At 38.7% G+C, this 20,185-nt stretch overlaps 2 protein-coding genes across 3 annotated transcripts in view; both read right to left on the reverse strand.

Moving 5' to 3' along the window:
- Positions 1 to 12,691, reverse strand: part of LOC122350784 (aminopeptidase O (putative)) — a 69,644-nt gene extending 56,953 nt beyond the window's left edge. The window contains exons 1-5 of the mRNA XM_043247496.1: positions 12,612 to 12,691; positions 9,951 to 10,865; positions 8,990 to 9,156; positions 8,741 to 8,885; positions 8,012 to 8,278 (exon numbers count right to left, since the gene is read on the reverse strand). Coding sequence (XP_043103431.1) covers positions 8,012 to 8,278; positions 8,741 to 8,885; positions 8,990 to 9,156; positions 9,951 to 10,690 — 1,319 coding nt within the window. The 5' untranslated portion in view covers positions 10,691 to 10,865; positions 12,612 to 12,691. The remainder of the gene's footprint in view (positions 1 to 8,011; positions 8,279 to 8,740; positions 8,886 to 8,989; positions 9,157 to 9,950; positions 10,866 to 12,611) is intronic.
- A 183-nt stretch (positions 12,692 to 12,874) lies between these two features.
- Positions 12,875 to 20,185, reverse strand: part of dock8 (dedicator of cytokinesis 8) — a 37,992-nt gene continuing 30,681 nt past the window's right edge. For both annotated transcript variants that reach the window (XM_043246722.1, XM_043246723.1), the window contains 10 exons: positions 19,814 to 20,006; positions 19,510 to 19,653; positions 19,041 to 19,172; positions 18,040 to 18,174; positions 17,762 to 17,851; positions 17,313 to 17,549; positions 17,075 to 17,218; positions 16,027 to 16,133; positions 15,092 to 15,262; positions 12,875 to 13,936 (listed from right to left, as the gene is read on the reverse strand). In XM_043246722.1, the coding sequence (XP_043102657.1) occupies positions 13,885 to 13,936; positions 15,092 to 15,262; positions 16,027 to 16,133; positions 17,075 to 17,218; positions 17,313 to 17,549; positions 17,762 to 17,851; positions 18,040 to 18,174; positions 19,041 to 19,172; positions 19,510 to 19,653; positions 19,814 to 20,006 (1,405 nt within the window). In that variant the 3' untranslated portion in view covers positions 12,875 to 13,884. The remainder of the gene's footprint in view (positions 13,937 to 15,091; positions 15,263 to 16,026; positions 16,134 to 17,074; positions 17,219 to 17,312; positions 17,550 to 17,761; positions 17,852 to 18,039; positions 18,175 to 19,040; positions 19,173 to 19,509; positions 19,654 to 19,813; positions 20,007 to 20,185) is intronic.

Consider the following 20,185-nt stretch of genomic DNA (forward strand, 5'->3'; position numbering starts at 1 on the left):
TTTAGGTTGATGTTGAACATAAAAGAAGATATTTTGAAGAATGCCGATAATTGCACAGTTGAAGGATACCATTGACTTCTATAGCATTATAGTTTAGTTCCTCAAAATATCTTCTTTTGTGCACAGCGTGAGAAAAAAAATATATATACAGGTTTTGAATTAAATGAAGGGAGTAGCAACCCCAGCAAAAGACTGCAACTCCAATACAACTGTGTACGTAAACATTTACTTGACATGAAACTGTCATCAATGCATATTAGACTCTAAAAAGCCAAAAAGGTAAGAATTCTTCTAAACTAAATCACACAGTGAAATAAAAAGCTCTAAAGTGCACCAACCTCCAACAAATGGGTAGTTATACCCCTGAACCCAGATCATTAACCACTAGGCAACGACCAACCCCCAATGAGAGCTCTATGAGCTAGTGCGGTTTTAGACATTCAGAGCCATATTTATCATCACCTCCCGTCTCCTCAAAGTGGCTCTACTAATGTGCTGGCTGCGCTCATTCTTTCTCTTTGTCTCTTATTTAATTTCCCACTCTCCTCAGTCTGATTGCATGAGCTTATTATAGATGGAAAAACCTGGAAGAACCTTGCAGAATAAAACTGATCTACCACAGACCTGTTCTTCCTGGCTTTCAGGCTTTAATGGGTGGTATTCCTGTCTAGACTGTAGATTAGGTTGTGGGGCTGCAAAATGAGGTGTGATTCTCTCTTTAGGCCCTGTGGGGCTCCTTTTGCATGCCAGTCCTTTTTAGGGCAGATCACATGTGTCAAACATGAAATCCTGAGAATAAATACCCACACACAGAGGCCTCTGCTGTGGCGAGACTATCAGGATTTGTAGCATACGCTCCATGAAGCAAACACAGCCTGCTACAGATCACCACAACAATGCAATCCATATGTAGACGTTCTACCAACCATACGAGTGGGAAATCTGGAAAATAGACCCTCGCTCGCATCACTGACGATGTTTATCGCGGAGTGCCTCATGGCACCATTTTAACTTGATTGCTCCACATTAACGTTTCAGAGGCTTACTGAGGAGTGTGCATAAACAGAGCCGGAGGCGCTCATCAGCGGCAGAAAGACCATCCGGACTAAGAAGCAGCAGCAGATGTTTATGCAAAGCTTACAGTGTGTGAGGCCCCATTATCTGAGCTTCCTTCCAATGTTCAAAGCTATATTATGAATGAAGTCACTGGTCGAGAATGCAGATTTTTGGCATGTGTGGAATGCAGGACACAGAAAAGACAACATGAAATCAAACGTGACCCTGTTGCGTTTTCTCAATACAAAAGTTTGTTTTTGCAAGTGCTCATAAAAATATATTTGTTTATTTCAAGACTGAAACAACTTTTTAGCTGAGGCTCAGGCTCACATATTTTTCAGGCTCCACACCTTTACTGACCTAGTATAGTCTAAATAGTTGAGTCAGAGTAAGAGTAACTACTCAAGTAGGCAGTTACCAATTATTAATAATTTATTAATAATTTTATCTACATATTTAGATAAAATGTATATAATATATTTACACACACTCACTAGGGCTGTACCATTATGACAAAAATAATACTTATTGATTATTCCTTTGAAAATGTAATTGAGAATATTACAATTTTCACAATTTATACAGAATTATGTTTACACCATTGTTTGAAGCAACTACATGCCATATTTTTACATGAACAAACAAGCTGAAAAAACTAACTGAAAAACATTTATTGCTTTTTCTCAGATTTTACCAGTGTCACATAACCCTTCAGAAATCTGTCCAATATGTTTATTTACTATCAATGCTGTTTTTTTTAGCTTTCTATTCATAAAAGAATCCTGAACAAATTGTCACTGGTTCCAAAAAGTATTAGGCAGCAAAACACCAACACTGCAATAAATCATTATATTAGAATGATTTCTGGAGGATGTTATGCCTCTGAAAACTGGAGTTTTCTGTAAGCGTAAATATTAATTGTGTCTAATGTTAGGTAAGGCATTCATAAGATTTGACTACTGTATATTTCCAGAGCCACGTCTCTACAGCGTTCTTGATGTTCGTAAGCTTTCTGTTTTCTCTTTAGTGAGAACCATTTCAGATATTTTATGTAGTGAAATTTAACAAAACTAAAGTCAGACCATTCTGTTTTTGCTTTATACACTTATTTAATAAAAAACTGCTTATGCTGTATAAGCCTAAATGTAGTGGTTGTCTCTAATTTTAAATAGAGCACAGACAAAGCCTTAGATTAGGATTTCAGAGAAATTAATTTTTTATTTTCTATTTAATTTTCTTATTTGCCATATTTCAATTTCACCAAGAAATATGCAGCATTTTGTGTGAGAAATAATAAAAGGACACCTTTTCAATTATATTTTTTCCTGAGGGACTCGTGCCCGGAAAGGTGCATCCCTCTCGGAAAAGTTTGGTGGATCAATGACCCTGAATGAATGGACTTAAAAAAAAAAAAAAGACAGAATCATAGTGTCAAATCAGTATCGTGAAATCAGTATCATGAATCATATTGGACGGGGAGTTAAGTGAATCATTACATCCCTACATAGAGTGCATCTGTATTAAATAATGAAATAATAATTTTAGCATGTGCTCAACGGTGTGTAGCGCCAACAGCCTACATACAATCAAGTCTATATAACTTTAGCTGGTTAACCACAATGTCAACATTTCTTGCTTCTGAACACTTTTGTGCATCTCTCTCTCTCTGGGTTTTATCCTGACTTCACAGGAAGGACGATTAGCTCAAATCTAGCAATAACACCCTGTCCTAGTCTGCTACAGACTTCTAAAGATTCTCTGTGCTTAGATTTGTTATATTTGGGTCTGGTCGGAGGTCTGTGGGAAGAAAGGCGGCTTTCTTGGCTTGGAGAATCAGATTAAACGCAATGGCAGGCGCTATTACGGTGTCATCGAGTGATTCAGTACACACATAGCAGGGACATCTGCCCAGTCTTTGAATAGGCTCATCCATTCTGTATTTTTGTATGGTAGATGCTCCTCCAGGGATGCTGGGTAATGGCTCCCCACCTCACACTTTGCTCTAGTTTACCAGCTTCTACTGCCACTCGTACTGCCTTAAATCAGCCCCAGGGCCAAATAAACTCCCTCTGTGCCATACAGATTTGATTAATTTAGACACACATTCTATCTCACACAGCTATATCCATTTGTTTTCCTATATGGCCCAGCATTTACAGTGGAGAATATGAGTCTGGTCTGAAACCACACCAAGGAAGACAGTTTTTTGGAATCATCCCGTCAGTAAAGAAGTGGCGGGTAAATAGGAGTATGATTCAGTCTGGACTTCCAGAAAGGGGTTAAGTGTGAGACCGATAAAGCAAGGAAGCAAGGGCCCCTGATAACAACGCAGGAATGTAGTACAAATAACAATCTACTTGCTAAATCGGATGCTGCTTATTTACATTCAAAGAAAAATGAAGGAATTTACAAGTAGATCCAGACAGGGAGATCAGGAAACTGAAAAAGCACCTAATGAAGTCAAAACAGCCTAATAGAGACAAAAATTGCAGAACTATGTCTGCCTTTTAAACATGCATCCCTGTTCTCCAGGTGCAGGCATGCTCTGAATTCTTTCGCTCGCAGTGGCTTTCCCTCTCTGTGGACTAACGCCGGAGAAAAACATCTCATCCTTGACAATTTGATTAACAGCTGTCTTTCGTGCCAAAGTCCCCCTGGTCTGAAAGACGCTCTCTGTCACACACTTCTTAGGTTACTCAGCAATCAGAGAGGAGTGAAACAAGAAAGTGAAGCGAGAGAGAGAGGGAGCGAGAAGAAAGAGCGAGAGAAAGGGCTATTTAAGTGGTGTTATCTCAGCCTCCCGAGCTCCCTGGCTAGTCCAGCACATTCCAAAAGCTTCACATCCGTCGTCCACATTACGCTCTGCACCCAAGGGACTTCACTTTCCTTTCCCCATATGGTCATTTTAAGACTGCAGGAAGAGCACGTCAGCAAAGAAATTAGCTTGGAGTTCATGCAATCCAGATATTACCTGTAAACATGCACACAGCTAAACTAAAACACCTCAAAAATGCCCTGAAAACCAGACAGAGTCTCCAATTACAAACAGAAGTGATGGTGAAAAGTGGCACTACTTCATTGTTTGAGACATTCATTTGTGGCCCAATCAGAATATCTAATCAGTCCTTCCCTCGCGGTAGGAAAAGCATATAATATTTGAATAGGCACAAACCAATTTTGACAACCAAAGGCAAAAGCAGCTTGATTATAATGAGACCATTTCATGCGACCGCAAACTCACTGATATTAAAATGTGAGTCTACATTTAAATAATGTTTTTGCTTTTTCATTACCCTCGGTCCACATAATGCCTGTGTTATTCAGAACTCCAAAATCCAACAATTTTTCATGCTGCTGTAATCTAACATACTCTAGTGAGTCAGAACATAAGAAGGATGATTAATTCGCCCTTAAACATTCAGAATCCCAAATTTGCTGTATGTGGGCGGTGCATATTTCTGAGGGGGAAAAATTGTATATTGTTAATCTTTGAAGAGTTTACATAATCATAACTGCACTGAATACCAAATACCAAAATCACTTTAAAGCTTTTTTCCTACTCTGCGTATTAATGTACTGAAAAGCACGCGTGAGTGCAGTAACCTCTGATTAACCTTGAATATCCCACCTTCAGCAGCTCTTGAACAGCTAACGTAGCACCTCAGGGAAACAGACCCAGATCTCTTTTTTATTCCTTCTGTTCAACTGCTGACTACCTGTTCAGGTGATGAAGAGTATGGTCTCTGCCAAGCTGAAGGTCTCCAGCTCTCTGGGCAAAATGTACCACCTGCTCTTTCTTTCAGATCAAACAAATATGTGTACCTAAAAATACATTTCTTCCCCCAAAACTGCTCAACTACTCATATACTGTACAATAGAGAGACAGTGGGGACAATTCTGATATAAAAGTGAATAAAAGTGAAGCTAAAAGAATGGTTGATTGAGATGGTCGCATAATGTTGATTGAGAAAGACATTACAAAAGATAACAACTTTGTTCAACAATTTCTACTCTTCCCTGTCAGTTTTTGATGAGCATTCATGAATACCACGGTGCATGCGCGTGGTGCTACTGACACGGGAGATATAAAATACTGTAATTGGTGTTTACAAAGATGAACAAAAGTCTGGGTTTGGAATGACATAAGAGTAATGTAATGGACAGAACATTTTTAGGTGAATTAACCCTTACATTTTCGTGATAATCAACTTTATAACATCCACATGTCCTGCCAATTGAGCTCAAGTTGCACTGATTGTAGAATGCAACTTTCAGTTTTAAGATTTTTAGGGCATGTTCTGCATATTTCTTCAAATTCGCTCTTCAGATCACTCTGGCTCTTTTGGGTGCTGGTCCAGACCGCTTCAGAGTTTAGTCAGAGCGAACAGGCTATATAAGGTCAACTGCTAGTCTCAGCAGCAGAGTAATTGCTAGGTAATTGACCGAGATGAGCTATTTATACAGTGTAAAAGTACACAAAATGCACTTCAAGTGAGTTGGAAATTACTCATAAGAACATCTGGATGAATAATACTAAGCAGAAATTCCTTTAACCTATCTCTCTATATAAGTTATTCATGTGGACACATTTGAATCTCTCCCAAAAGCACTACTTGTGGTGCGCTTGCCTTACCATATAGCAACAATTCAGTGATGACATAATACTAACTTTGGCAGCTGCAACAAGACAGTTTTGGATCCTACATCAAAGATAAAACTATTACCCACCTACTGTCACTGAACACCTTACATCATTGACACAGTGTTGGAAAACACAAAAAAAATGGGTTTTCTCTTAGATCTAGAAGCCCTCAGCCTAACCGAAAAGCAGTCAATGCCCATATTTGCACATCTGGCACATGAAGTATTCCAACTATGTCCTGCTGTGGCGTAAAAGAGGTGTTAAGGGACAGAAAGTGACCGCCTTCAAAGTTGAGGAAAGCTGTGCCCTTCCTCTGAAGATCTGAAGATACGAGCATCTCGCGTTTACGTCATCGTCTCAAAGCCGACAAGGCCTAGAATCAACCCTACGTGATCGGTCAGCAATACACAGGATGGAAGTGTGATGATGTTCCTCGCAGAAATATTTCCTCAAGCTTCAAAAAGCCTGTCATCAGATTCTAGGATTTCACAAATCAGAATCGGAGGAATCGAGCCAAGAATAACGTCCCAGTGAAATTGCTGTTTTTGTGCTCTGGGACAGCAGTCATTTGGGTATTTGGGAGGAAGCACAGCACACACTATCAGGCCTAGCCTTTCTTGACTTCTTAATCTTTACTTCCTTCCCTCCAGAGAACCAGCAGCAGCACCGCTGCTACGTCCAAAGCCCCAGCTGCAAATGAACAAGCATGATATAAAAGCAGATATTGGCTCAGCCCCAAGGATTTGGGCCCACATACTTCCCAATTTTCAGATTAAACAGCTCCTGTCTCTGAAGTGGTTCCAGGAGCGAAAGGCTTTTGTTGCTGGGAATAATCCACACATCCTCTCCAACATCCTGGGGGATCGGCATCTCAAAGTGCCCCTCTCCTGGCCCCAAATGTACTTTGTTGATTACTCTTTTTTTGCTCTCATTTGGGCTTCAAGAAAGGCCTGGAGGACTGTACCATTCCAATGAGAAGGGGAAACCGTCTGTCTCCTGCTGTGACCCATACAGGGCAGAGGAGAGGGAAGATAAGTATCTGTTTCTCTCGCACACAGACATATTTCTGTCATCCACTGGCAGTTATCGCAGAACGGCTAATAAAACCAAGCTGTAATAAACGGTGAGGCAACTAAATACTCTCCAGACCAAAAAAAAATCATGCTGTCCTGTGCTTCACATTAGCTCAAGCAGAAAGGGAGTACCTAATTCAGGAAAAGAAAAACAGAGGAGTGACCACTTATAAGATGCATGCCCAGTGCTAATTAGAATGTGACATTTTCTCTCAGTGAATAGCTGGAACCAGCCTGGGGCACCGGGTAATGACCTCATATCCTGTGGAATACTTATTTCTGGACAGGAAGATGATGGGAAAGACCTGTGGTCTCCCAAATTACTTTTCTGTTACTACTGTTGGCTCATCCAAAGCGGTTGTTTCACTTGAACTTGCACAATGCCTGAAATTCCATATCAATTTCTAGTCAAAGCTTGGTATACTGTAACAACAAACAAAACACAGTGGACACACTTCATTGAGCATTTCCTGAGTAGTGACCTTCCTGAGCAGTGTAAGGAAAATGGGTTTCACTGATGCCATTTAAACAGATCCAACAGGTTCTCAACACCCCAAGCCACCCAGACTACTAAACAAACAGCATGGCTGGAAAAAAAGAGCCTTTAAATCGGTCAATTCATAAAAACTGCAGCATCCTGGAGGCCAATGCCCAAAGGCCAAAAGGGAATTAATGGGAACGGCTGCCAAGTGATGACTTGACATTCAGAGTACTAGATTTCTGAAAACTCTGCCTTGCAGACTAAATAAGAGGGGTTAGTGTTTTAGTTTCCTTCTGTTGATGAGAAATTAAAACGTATTCTTATTACAGTATAAAGCAACATGCTAAAAAAAATTGGGTTTTCACTCACAAATAACAGAAAAATATGTGGTGAAAACATGTTTTATTCAAACAGTTCATCCAGAATATTCTAATTTTATCCTCATTTTGTTGCAAATCTGTGATTTTCCATGAAACACAAAAGTAGAATTTGAGAAAAATATCCAGGTCGTAGCTTGCAATATTCTTAAATAATAATGAAAAGAATGCAATTCTTTTCCATGAAGTTTTAGAAAACTTAGAATAAAGTGTATTAATTTTATGGACCACCATTAAGTTTTTCTTCTGCATTTTGTTACAGTCCCAATTTACTGTTATTGCACAGTAAAAACCTCATGACATTCCTTTAAGGATGCTGCATGCCACAGATTAAACAAATATTTTGTTTCAGAATCATATTTAGGAGAAATGGAGCATTTACCTGGCCATGCCTAGACTGGAGAACCCTGAAGGAACAATGAGCACATCTAGACGTGGGAATGGATGGACACCAAGAACAGAGTGGGCCGCAGTCAGACAGAGAGGCAGTAGGGGTAAAACCATGTCATTTGCCTTCTGCAGGTGGCAGGGTGGGGCAAATATCCGGTGAGGAATAACAGTCTGAGCCCTGGCGTCACTGAGCATGAAGCGACAGGGATAGTCCATGTGGGAGCAAACATACTGCTGACTGTTGTTGTCCAAAGAAAAACTGCAATACAGAGAAAGATGCAAATGTATAAGCAAAATACCCTATTAACAATAAACTTTTAGGCTTTGATTCAGTATTCGGTAAAAGAAATACTACACTTAAGATACTGCCACATGTAGTTTTATTCTTGGAATGGTACACCTGTGATTTTTCAACACAATAAGAAGCAATGAAAACATGCAATGTTTTAAAAGCACTGAAATGTATGGTAGCTTAAGTTGCTAATAATTGGACTACCTTTTGTTCTTCTGATATTGTATTTTTGATTTTTGATTTATTTATTTAGATATATTTCATTGGGATATTTTTAAATTTGTAAAAAAAAAAAAAAAAAATAATAATAATAATAATAAACTGTAAAACATGCTAAAAAATGAATAATAGGGGTCTAGATCTATATTCTCCAAAAACAACAAACTAAAAGTCAGCATGCTTATCTATACTGACATCATAGCAAGATACCTGGGTTCTTTGACAGAAGGTTTGTCTGTTTTTTCCACCTCAAAGCCGGGTTGTTTTACTCCAGCCTCTAGCCATTGCCCTACCGCTATGGTAAAGGTAGAGGCTGGCATTGGCATTGTAACGTAATAATCCCACTGCAGAAAACCTGAACAGAGTAAAGAAAAGGCTTCAGCATTTTCCATAATAAAATTAGCGCATTAAATTACACCTCCGTGACTCTGAAGTGCTGAGTAAGGGTTTTAACTGTACCTGTCTCCTCGGGCTTAGGAAAGGCTTGATTTTCACCACTCATTAGAACAGTGTAATCACATGGAGCTCTCACACGCGCCTGCCACGTTGACATGGCAACAGGTGGCTCCTGGCAGGGGAAGAGGGCTCTGTTGTTGATGGGTGAGCCCATGGTATATACACAGCATCTACAACATAAAGATGTGGCATCAGAATATCCCGGATATGGTTGTGTGCGGGTAGAACTAGGTGAAAATGTGGACACTTCGCCGCGATATTCATTTGACCTCTTTAACTCGAAAAATACGGATTATTAAAGTGTTCCTCTACTCCTTTATCTACGGCGAAATAACATCAACTCAACATTTCGAGTTGAATGTGATGATAAACGGTGACAGCTGAAATGCAAGAAAACACTTTCTAGTAAGCTGCCATCGCGCTGCCGGCCTGCAATGACAAACCGATATTTTTAATATTTAAAAAAAGGTTGCCGTTTGAATCAATCTGACGATTTCTTCTTTGGGTTAACTCTCAATCAACAACTTTATCATTTATATTTGATAGACTACACAGACCTATATTTATCTCCAATTATAATGTCGATTACGCCTACCTTACGAGAAAATAATTTTTCAGACAGCCCGATTTACGAATAAATGATTCGCGCAAACGGTTCTTCTTAGTTTGATTCATGAACAAAAGACTCGCTCCAACTGATAAACGATTTGAATCATGAATCGTTTACCGTTTGTTACATTGTTAAAACTTAAATATAGTGTGTATTAGGCATATATTGTGTATACATAAACACATATAGAAGCCAAGAAGGCTTTTTCTTCTCGTACTTAAAAATATTTCTAACAGATTTATGTCCAAAAATTGTTTTTATTACATTTTAGCTGAGCTTTTGACTCTAGGAAGTGTATGAATATAATCCAAACGTAGTTTTAAGTGCATGTAAATATCTACACATGGTTGGTACCTGCCATCCTGATCTTTTGTCCACCTCACAGAACCACCTGTAGGCTTAGTTTCATACCATATTCTGACAGCACGCGGGAAACCATGAGGGAAACAAACCCCTTCCTTCCTGATCTGAAGACTCCACTGGTCTGTGTGGAACCGTAGAGGTTGGGCGTTATGAACAGCAGGGGAACGGCTGCACTGGACGTATAGCTCATGCTGCAATCTCCAGCAGACGGAAGACATGGAGACCATCCTTTGTACCAGACTGGAGGACATATGATCCGTATACGCATGTTGTTGGTCTGCGTCAAGTTTCTTTAAATCAGGTACTGTAGTTACATCCAGCTCTTCCACTTTTGACACCGCCAGGTCGCAGCAATCCAGCACCAAGGTGAATTCTTCACTCTCATCACCCCACAGGACACTACTGACATCATTTCCTCCACTCAAACATGATGGCTCCTCAGGGGGTATCACCTTATTTGGCTCAGGTGTGATGGGAGAACTTACGTCATGTTTAGATGACACCCGAGATATGTTTTGCACTGGTGTGTTTGATATAGATCCTGGTTCACCTTGTTTGCTGGAAACCACACCGGGCTCCAGAAACAGAACAATGCTGCCACCAATGACCTTGCTTGGGAAGTGAACAGTCAGGTCAAGAACATAGTGCCGGACGAGCATATGGTTGGTGTTAGCCCTCAGAGGCAGGTCATCTTTATTAGGATCCAGATCCAGATCGTGCTTACTTTCCATACCTTATGGGAATATTCTTCAGGCAGGAACAGATCTTTAAAACCAGACTGAAATATCATTAGGAGTAATGTAAACGGAATGCTGTTTTTTTTTTTTTTTTTTTTTAAATAATTCCGTCTCTCAAAAAATTCCACTCTTTATTGAGTCAGCATCTGGTCCTGAGGAATTTAATAGCCTGTAATTATAAATGTTAAAGAAAATATTACTTCAATGAACCTATGTAAGGTAAACACTCAATCACAGCATTAATCTGCAATTACAACACTCAAGATAGACCTCTTAAATAACACATGTCCCCAGGCCATCGTACATTCTATTATTAGCTGGCATGAACTTTCAAGCAAGGTTACATGCTAAACTGTTTTGAACAAGATTTTGATCTTTTATAATTATCATGTATACATTTTTATAGAACTTATTAATTGGAATATTAAACTGTATTCAGCATTCGCACTTGCCACATGTCTTGCCACAGGACTACTAAATTAAAATCTTCAATATTTTTGACTTGTTTTTCTTTTGTGGAACATAAAAGGAGATCATTTGAAAAATGAGATTGAAATTAGAGTATACATTTGCGTGAACTAACCCTGCAAGTTCATCGTAAATGTAAAAACATGCTGTAAGTTTAAAAAAACTTTCCCTATGCCAATACATATTAAAAGATATTGTATATATACAATTGAAATTAGCATAGCTGCATTAGTTGAACTATTGTTAACTGCCCAAATAAATGTTTTACTAATAACAAGAATATTAATTTCTATATTGATGTGTAAGGATAGGCTACACTCAGACCTTTCAAGTGTACATTTGCGTTCTCTTCCGTGCAAAGGGGAAATTTAACAAGAGGTGCTTGAAATGACAATTTATAACCAGAGGCCCATAATCAGGTGTTAAATCACTCACATATAGACACTTTCATCAAACACCATAAATAACCCTTAAGTTAAATACTACTCTCTGGGTGATGACTAGGCATAGGCAATCCACTCATATCCATTCTGTCTTCACAGCAGTACTTCTCAATACTGGAGTAACCCAGCACTGCAGTTTGAAAATCTTCCCCAGAGCTGTTCAGTTTATGGTCTTGAAACCTGGAAGGATTTCAAGCCGTAGGTACAGCCTGACATTTGCTATGGGTTTTATGTGTGATTGATTTATGTGTATAGTGTATACTCTGTAGTTAACATTACTTAAAGAGACTTTTATGTTTACGTACTGTATATTAAAAGGTTGTGATGTGCTTAACAATTGTCTGAACTGCAACTACTAAGACTTCACCGTGGTAGATGTAGTGTGTATGTCCAGATAACGTTCATTCTCAGGGTCATCGCTAGCAGGAAGAAAGGAGATCCGACGGGGGCCCCAGGCGATTTTGGTGCAACCAAACGCATGCATCAATGAATCGTTCACAGTAATATCAATCACATTTTATTTTTTATTTTAGAGAATAGCTGTGTGCAGTCTATTTCAAAACCCACAGCAGGATGTGGAGGGAACACTAAAGGAGTTAGCCTACAAATTGACGTCACGATGACACGGCTCTTTAACTTGATTAATAATAACTTCGTAATAAGAGACTATTCAAGAACCGAATTTGTGGGGAAAGGTCCAAACTCTGCAGAGGTTATGCACCGAGTCGTGAAGAACCGTGCACACTTAAAGCGCGTGGTGTTCTACGCGAACGCCTGACTCGAATGAAGTCAAAAAGGGTTCAAAATTTACATAAAAACAGCTTTAATGCATTTCAATAAAGACACCTCAGTTATTGAAGTGAGGCTCCAGGTTTTCATGTCCGACTATTCTGCTTTGCTTACAGCAGGACATGCAACTGACAGTTAACTGCATTGGTTGGTTTGCACCGCAGCGGCATAAAGCTAAAAGTTATTTTATTATACGATAGAGTTGTTTGACGAACCTGTTCCTCCCTGTGACCGTACTACCAAAGTACTACACTTGAAAAGCAGCTGAAACTCCGTCCCATGCGATATACGTCATCATGCAGCGACAGGAAGCTGAGCTGGATCTCATAAGGATTTACTTGTGCAAAAAAAAAAAAAAAAAAAAGGATTTACTTGTGATCCGACTGAACCGAAAGTGCCTCCAACTTATGCAAGAACAGATCAAAATATCGCTTTTTAAGTCAAAATAATATTTCTAAACACAATACGGCTCAACAGGTATACAACTGTAGCTTTTATTAGGAAATGCGTTCAAGTTCCATTGACAAAAATATTTATATATTTCTATTTATTTTGTGCTTTTCAAACAGAAATAGACTAAACTGAAATAGCAATGACCTAAACATTTAATAAAACCAGCTTTCAGAGCAGTAACGTAACATTATAAGACGCACTGGAAACACAAGCAACATAAGCTTATGTGCGGTGCACGTTTATATTGGAAAGAAATATAAATAAAATAAAAAAAATCATAAATTTGACATTATTTAAGAAACAGGAGGCAAAAGTAAACATTTGATGCACTCTTACTCTGCACTTTTAACTGGTGCTGTTCTTTTATCTCTGTAAACCCCGATTTGCTTTTACTCTGATCTGGTCTGGTCACATTTTAATATTGGAATATGCATCTAAATATTCTCTATAAATAAAATAGAACTATATATACAAAACTGTATCTTGTAAATCTCTACAATTACAATATACATAGAACAGCACAAAGAAACTGAAAGAAAAATCATGATTTATGTTATATTATCTCTATGTAAACATAACATATACCAACTGTCCTTTTTGTCCATTTTTTTACACTGTTAACACTTTCAGTGTCTGTGAAATATGATCGGTTTTCTTAAAGCAGTTTAAGGTTGTAGATTTCTTCCTCACATGTAACATGTCTGTAAGTTATATTGTATTAGTTAAGAATACAATATGTTGTAACATACTAAGGAAGATTCGAACCATATCCAGAAAACAAGTAAAAACAAAGAAGTGACTGGCTGAGGTTTTTGTTCTAAAAACAATTATAAGCAAATAAAGTTCTAAATCCCTTAAAATCTGTTCCTTATGTACAGTAATATAGAATACAACAATCTATGATATTTTCAGGAGGTTTCAACACTGTGCATGAAACTCTGCTCGAGTCATCTAATTATCAGCTGACGGAGCTCTTGTTTCCTGGCACACTGCAACATCCTTCCCTTGATATCCTCTAGAGACGTTCTCTTGACATCATGAATTTTCATCTTGTGTCCGACGGAGGCTGTGCCGTTTGAAGGAATCTCTGTTATAAACACAAGAGAGAACAGGAGCTTAGGCAGCGAATGCAATGTTAGAGGGAAACGGCTCGACAGAAAGAGCTGCGGTGTGAAATACGAGGGCTAAAAAATATATCTGCCATATTCACAAAGTCGGGGTTTGGTATCATGCAACCCTCAAGCTGTCCCCAATACAGGTGCACACGGGGGAAATAGAATAATGTCTGGATGAACAGCAAAGTCAGTCCTGTTTTCTATGTTGAGATTAAGGAATGGAAGAATGAAAACGATTAATTAAATTACATTTTGTGCATATATTGTTATATTTCAGTTATTTTATATATATAATTACTTATTTGTATTTTATATTGATGTATTTTATGCATATTATCCTGTTATATTTGTATATATTATTATAAATACATATCGACATATAGATTCCTCAAAATATTAAGATGGATAACACATAACAAATGCTTCTCGAGCATCATATCAGCATATTAAACTGATCTGTGAATAATCAGGTGACACTGCAGACTGGAGAAATTGCTGCTGAAAAAAATAGCTTTGCCATCACCTGAATACATTACATTTTAAATGTATAAATATAGAAAACACTTAAATTGTAGTAATTCACATTATTTCATTTTTTAAGGTTTCATTCATTTTCATTTTCCATGTGCACGTGAGCAATCTTGCCAGCCTCAAACATTTGAGAAACTTTCTTCACTCTATAAATACACACACCTCCTGGGAAAGATTGACAGCCCTAGCATTAATGCTGACTGACAGCAAATAATAATCCACCAAACGTCCGTCTCACGCCAGACTACTGTTACAACTAGTTTGCATTCAACCTTGCACTGAACCTTGCGTTCAACCTTCTTTTAACATCTGACACTGATAACCTTTATTAAGAGAATATGTATTACTCCAAACACGACCGGCAACTGTGTTTTACTGCTGTGTGAACAAAGCCGGTGAGACTCACCCACATATCTTTCCAAACCAATACATATTTTCCAGGCAAACTCCAAAATAAAAGCACCATAAAACTAGTTCACAATAACAGCATCTACAGTTTTGACTGAGCTATTCCTTTAGCGGTGATTATGGAAAGAGAATTTGCATCATCCACTGATTGCAGAGTCAAAGATTAAGTGTAGCACTAGTGTGTGTACCTATTCTCGATGCGAGGTTTGATGATGGGCTTGTAGAGCTCAGGGATCTTTCTCTCCAACATGGGCCTCAGGTTCTCTCGCAGTTTGTTGTAGTTTTTCTTCATCTCCTGCTGGTACTCCTTCTGATCAGGAGTAATGAGTTGCTTGTTCTTCTCTACGGCCTCTCCACACCTGCAGGTACGCAATCACAGCAGCATTAGCAACGGCGGATCACCAGACGATGAATAATTAGTGCAATTAGCTGAATTTGGACAGAACCAGTCAAATGAGTTTGATAAGCACACTCAACAGTTGGTTGTATTCCCCAGAAGAGCTCGTACAAAGGCAAAAAGCCACAAAAGGGAAATCGAGGAGCTGGATCTTTTTCCTAAACGTATTTTCAGTTGTTCTAGATCTTTCAAAATACGCCGTTTGAGAATTAGTAGGCTATAATGTCTTGGCATAAATAACGGTAACTTGGCTAGAGACGGATTGTGCCAGCCTGGATGGATTATGGAGAAAAATAAACATATTTTAAACTACAGTAAATATTTGTCTGCACGCTGGCAGCAATCAAGGACTAGAATCCAACATGAACTATTCCGTCCGTAAAAAGAAATATGTAATATTTCCACACAAGTTGTATACATCCTGGGAAAAATCACTGTATTCAAAAACCTAATTTGTTTCGAGTCTTGGTTTAAACATTATGATGATTATGCAGCTGGGTGACATTAAGGCGGGTTTTCTCCGCTTGCGGAAAAGCCCCTCGGGTGTCTTACATCCAAGTATTTCAGCAAACTTTCAAATACAGAACTTTAAACAAACCAATCACTCTAAAATAAAGATACTTCTATATGGCCTTTGATCCTCTGATGGAAAACTTGCTTCATTCGATCACACGTCACCAAAAAGATTACGTTGATATCTCTTTTCCACTGGAAGCAGCCACTCACCGCAGTATGAACTCTTTGAAACACAAACGCAGCTTGTTGTGATGACGGAAGAGCTTGGGGTCTGCTGGGATTTCATTCAAGAAGACCTGGGCCACCTCCAACGGACCCTGCAGAGACACACAGAGTGAGAAAAGGAAAGAAAAGGCCCCCCCTCTCTCCCACAGCGCTAGCAGAGAAAATGAATGCTTCATCCATTGGAGGCCACAAGGTAAAGTCAACACATAAGGGAAAGATCATGAATAAGTCTTTGTGTGAGTGATGTCACCGTGGAGCCAGGAGCAGAGGCATTACCGCGCTCTTTGTATGTAGTTTCTCCAAAGGGCATTTATCACGTAACCGCAGCCGTATCCAGAGGATTTGGATATGTTTTAAACTTGATTAGTGTTGTAAACTGTCACTCTGGAGCTTCAGACTTTACTTTACTTCATCCGCATGAATCCCTACAACCCTAAGATATTCGAAAGTAATCAAAAACCACACCGGAGATGTGCAGCATAACAGGCATGGAGGGAGACTGGGTGGCTTGGTAAGTGACAGAGCCAATGCTTATGTCACGGGATCAAAGTTTGGTTGGTTAGCATGGGTCTGTTAGCCCCTGCTGGTAGATGTGGCAATTACAGTACATCATATTGGACCCCAAATACCATTTTTCCCCTCTGATGGTTATTTAAAACAAGCAAATAAGTAAAAAAATTAGATGTATAATCATCACAGTTCCTACAAAAATATGAAGCTAAATTTTACACTACCATTAGGTTAGTTTAAATGTTTAAGCTTGAAAAACAGTAGACAAGCAGCTATTATTCCAGTCTTCTTTCAGATTAATTTGTTATTTTAGGATTTTTTTTGTATATTATTTTTTATTGTACAAAATAGTCAATAAAATTATGTATTAAATTAGGCTATATATATCATTATTTGATCTTTCACCTGTGCCTAAGGGTTCATTTAGTAGGGCTCTTAAAAAATTTTAATAGACACAAATCCTATCTTTGTAAGCTGCAAATACTTGCTAGTGAAGGGTGTGAGCGTGCATTAAGCTTCAGACCTGATTGACAGTGGCTGTGACAGATCCCTGCAGAACCATTTGAAGCATCACAGCATCTGGCTTCTCTCTGTGCGTGGCTTCAGCCAGCTCTCTAGTCTTCTTCTGCATGTCCTCAATGGCCACCTCGATGGGCGTGAGGTCAAACTGAAAACAGGTGATTTAGTAAGTAGTTATTTAGATGCTTTTATCAAACCACCGCTGCAGACGAAGAAGGCTTTTTTCTCTGCATTGTCATTACCTCCTCCTTCTGAATGACGTTGATCCGTGTCTTGATGTAGGGGAAGGCATGCATGGTGGTTAGGATGGTTTTCCGCTTGTATTGCTCGTTGAGTTCCCCTCGGGGCCGCCCACTCTTTGTGAACGGCGTAGTGTACATGAAACGGCGAAGGTTGAAGTTCTTCTCGAAGTTGGTGAGGCGGTCCTTCATCTCATAGTCGTCAAAGTACGGCTCCACAAAAGTAATCTGTATATACGCCTGATGTGAAATATAAAAATCAGCATGCTACGTTTAGAACACTTACTCTTCAAAGCAAACATCGATTGCCGAGGGTAAGTTTAGCTGAATGAGCCATTTGAGATTTAACTGTAGAGGCCTTTCAAGCTAATGAGGGGGTCACACGGGTCATACTGAAGAAAGCTTTTGATTGTAATTGTGTTTACATTGGCACAACACTTGATGAGAAGTACCTTGTTGGGATTCAACTTCTTTCTGTCTACTGGTGTGGAATCTTTAATCATTTCCAAAACTTCATCTCCAAAACACTGACTGTAAAAGTTCTGGAAAATTTGAGGACAAAGAGTTCAAATAAGTCACGTATAATATCAAAGCAAATTTCAGACCATTCTAGCGCCGCCTAAAAGCATCAAAACCTATAACTGAAACCTTAAGAAAAACCTATAAACTTCAAATTCATCTTCATCACAAATGCAGTTCAAAACTTCACAGGGTTCCAGAGAAATTTCACCTCGAGCCGGTGGGATATCTCCGGCAAATGGGTAATTCCTGGCTCTTTGTAGATAAATTCTTGCTCATCCAGGTCTCCAAATTTAGAGCCATAAAATCCCACGCGGAAGTAGGTTCCAAACATCCTCTTGTGACCCTGAAAAAGTAAAAATAAACATTTAGTTAAAAGACAATGTTTGCTAAATTAATCTATAAAGACATATGCCACTCCTTGTTTATTACATAAAATGAAAAGAAAGTCTGTTCCCCTTTGTCACCTGTGTAGTAGCTCAAGTCAAGGTACATATATGCCTATGTTCTGGGACTGTTCCCGAATTGCGCAGCTACTTACTGGACATTGCTCACTTGGAATGCACCACAACCAGAATACATTGTGTATATCATCTCACTACTACTGTTTTGATTTTATTTTTTTGGGGCATACAACCTTTATTGTTTTTAGTGTAATTGTTTTATCATTGTTTATTGATTTTTTTTTAATCTTTGTATCCAGATCTTCAGCTGTGATGTAAATAGTTATAAATGTAAAGTAATAAATAAAAATACACTATATATATATATATATATAAATAAAATCACCATTTTATGTGTGTCTTTAAACTACTTATAATGTACTGACTTCACAGAATAAAAACATAGTGTAAATGAAGTTCATTTGGGTATGTTTTTCAGTCTTTCTTCTTCAAGATGTCATGTTTAACGTGTGTTACTAGCAGTTTTCTGCAACATTTTTTCCAGTACACTACCTTATTTTCTTGTGGTGTAATGAACAACTTATTATTGCTCATATTAGTGTTCATAAAACTTATATTTATAATGGCCATTTAAAAAAATAGCAAAATGCAGTTTAAAATTGTTTTATATGAAGTAAAGCATGTTACAGCACATTAACTTCCCTATTTCTGTCCAGCTGCCCACATGCATATAGATCATGATCGCACTAGACAGCTTCTTCCTGCCTGGCAGAGTCATGTAGGAGGACATGTCATTTGTATGCTTTACCTTTTGAATGATGTTCTCAAAAGCCCTTTGGAGCTTGTCATGTGTGGAAGCGAGCTTCCGGAAATCTCTGTGGGCCTCCAGTATAGGCACGATTACCTTGTACACCTCATTAACTGCTTCATACAACCCACCCTGGAAGTGAACAATGGTAAGAAGCAATGAACAGGAATACATATATATATAAACACATACATTATATACTTTAAGAATGTGTGTGTGTATGTATATGTTACATAAAGATAACATATTTTTCCTGAAGAATATATATAATTAAATTAATATATAAATTTAAGTTTTATTTTTTTAATTATACAATTAACACAAATAATGGTAATTAATTTAATTATTCTTATTACTAAACACATTCAAATACAATTAAATTAGCAGTATCATACTAAAGAGAAATATGAAGTAGCATTAAAAACGATAATTTGGATGCCACTGGCGCCTTGCTCCATGGATAACTCACATTGCTGAATAGCTCAGCAGCCTGTTCCAGAAGCCCAACTAGGCCATTTTCGGTGAAGTAGCGTCCTGAGCAAACCCCGTCCTCGTCTGGAGACAATATGTCGTCTGAGACTGCAGACTCCTCCAGAACGTTGGGAGAGATGTTCTGGTGGGGGGAGACAATTATTTACCACAGTCAGACAAGGATCTCATTTACACCGAACGGTGTGAGGGTTCGAAGAGCAGCCGAGACATAATTCACACCTACTGTTGTTTTTCGGAAAGGGAGCAGATTCAATCGTTTCCTAGCCATGATAATAACTCACTTGAAAGGTGACGCTGCCCACAGGCAAGTATTTGTGATCTTCCAGCATGCTGAGATATTCAGCCACCAGGGCCGCGGCATGTACCAGACACATGGCTGACTCTGTAAAGCACTTCCTGCCGTTGTGCTTCTCTGCCATGTTTTGGAGCCAGGTTAGACGCAGGTCTGGAGATGTCTGGTAACCCTTCGCGATCCTAAAGCCAAAGCAAACCGTAGCTTAATGCTCAGAGGAAATAAATAAAATTGTGTTTCTAATATCAAAGCATATGCGGACTGGCATATTCGCTGAAGTTATTACACATGTGAGGCACACTGCAGGGCTCAAATGTGCCACTCGGTTACCATGGTAAGTCCAAAAACAGTAGACAAACAG

This window comes from Puntigrus tetrazona, chromosome 8, assembly GCF_018831695.1.
Source record: "Puntigrus tetrazona isolate hp1 chromosome 8, ASM1883169v1, whole genome shotgun sequence".
NCBI lineage: Eukaryota > Metazoa > Chordata > Actinopteri > Cypriniformes > Cyprinidae > Puntigrus > Puntigrus tetrazona.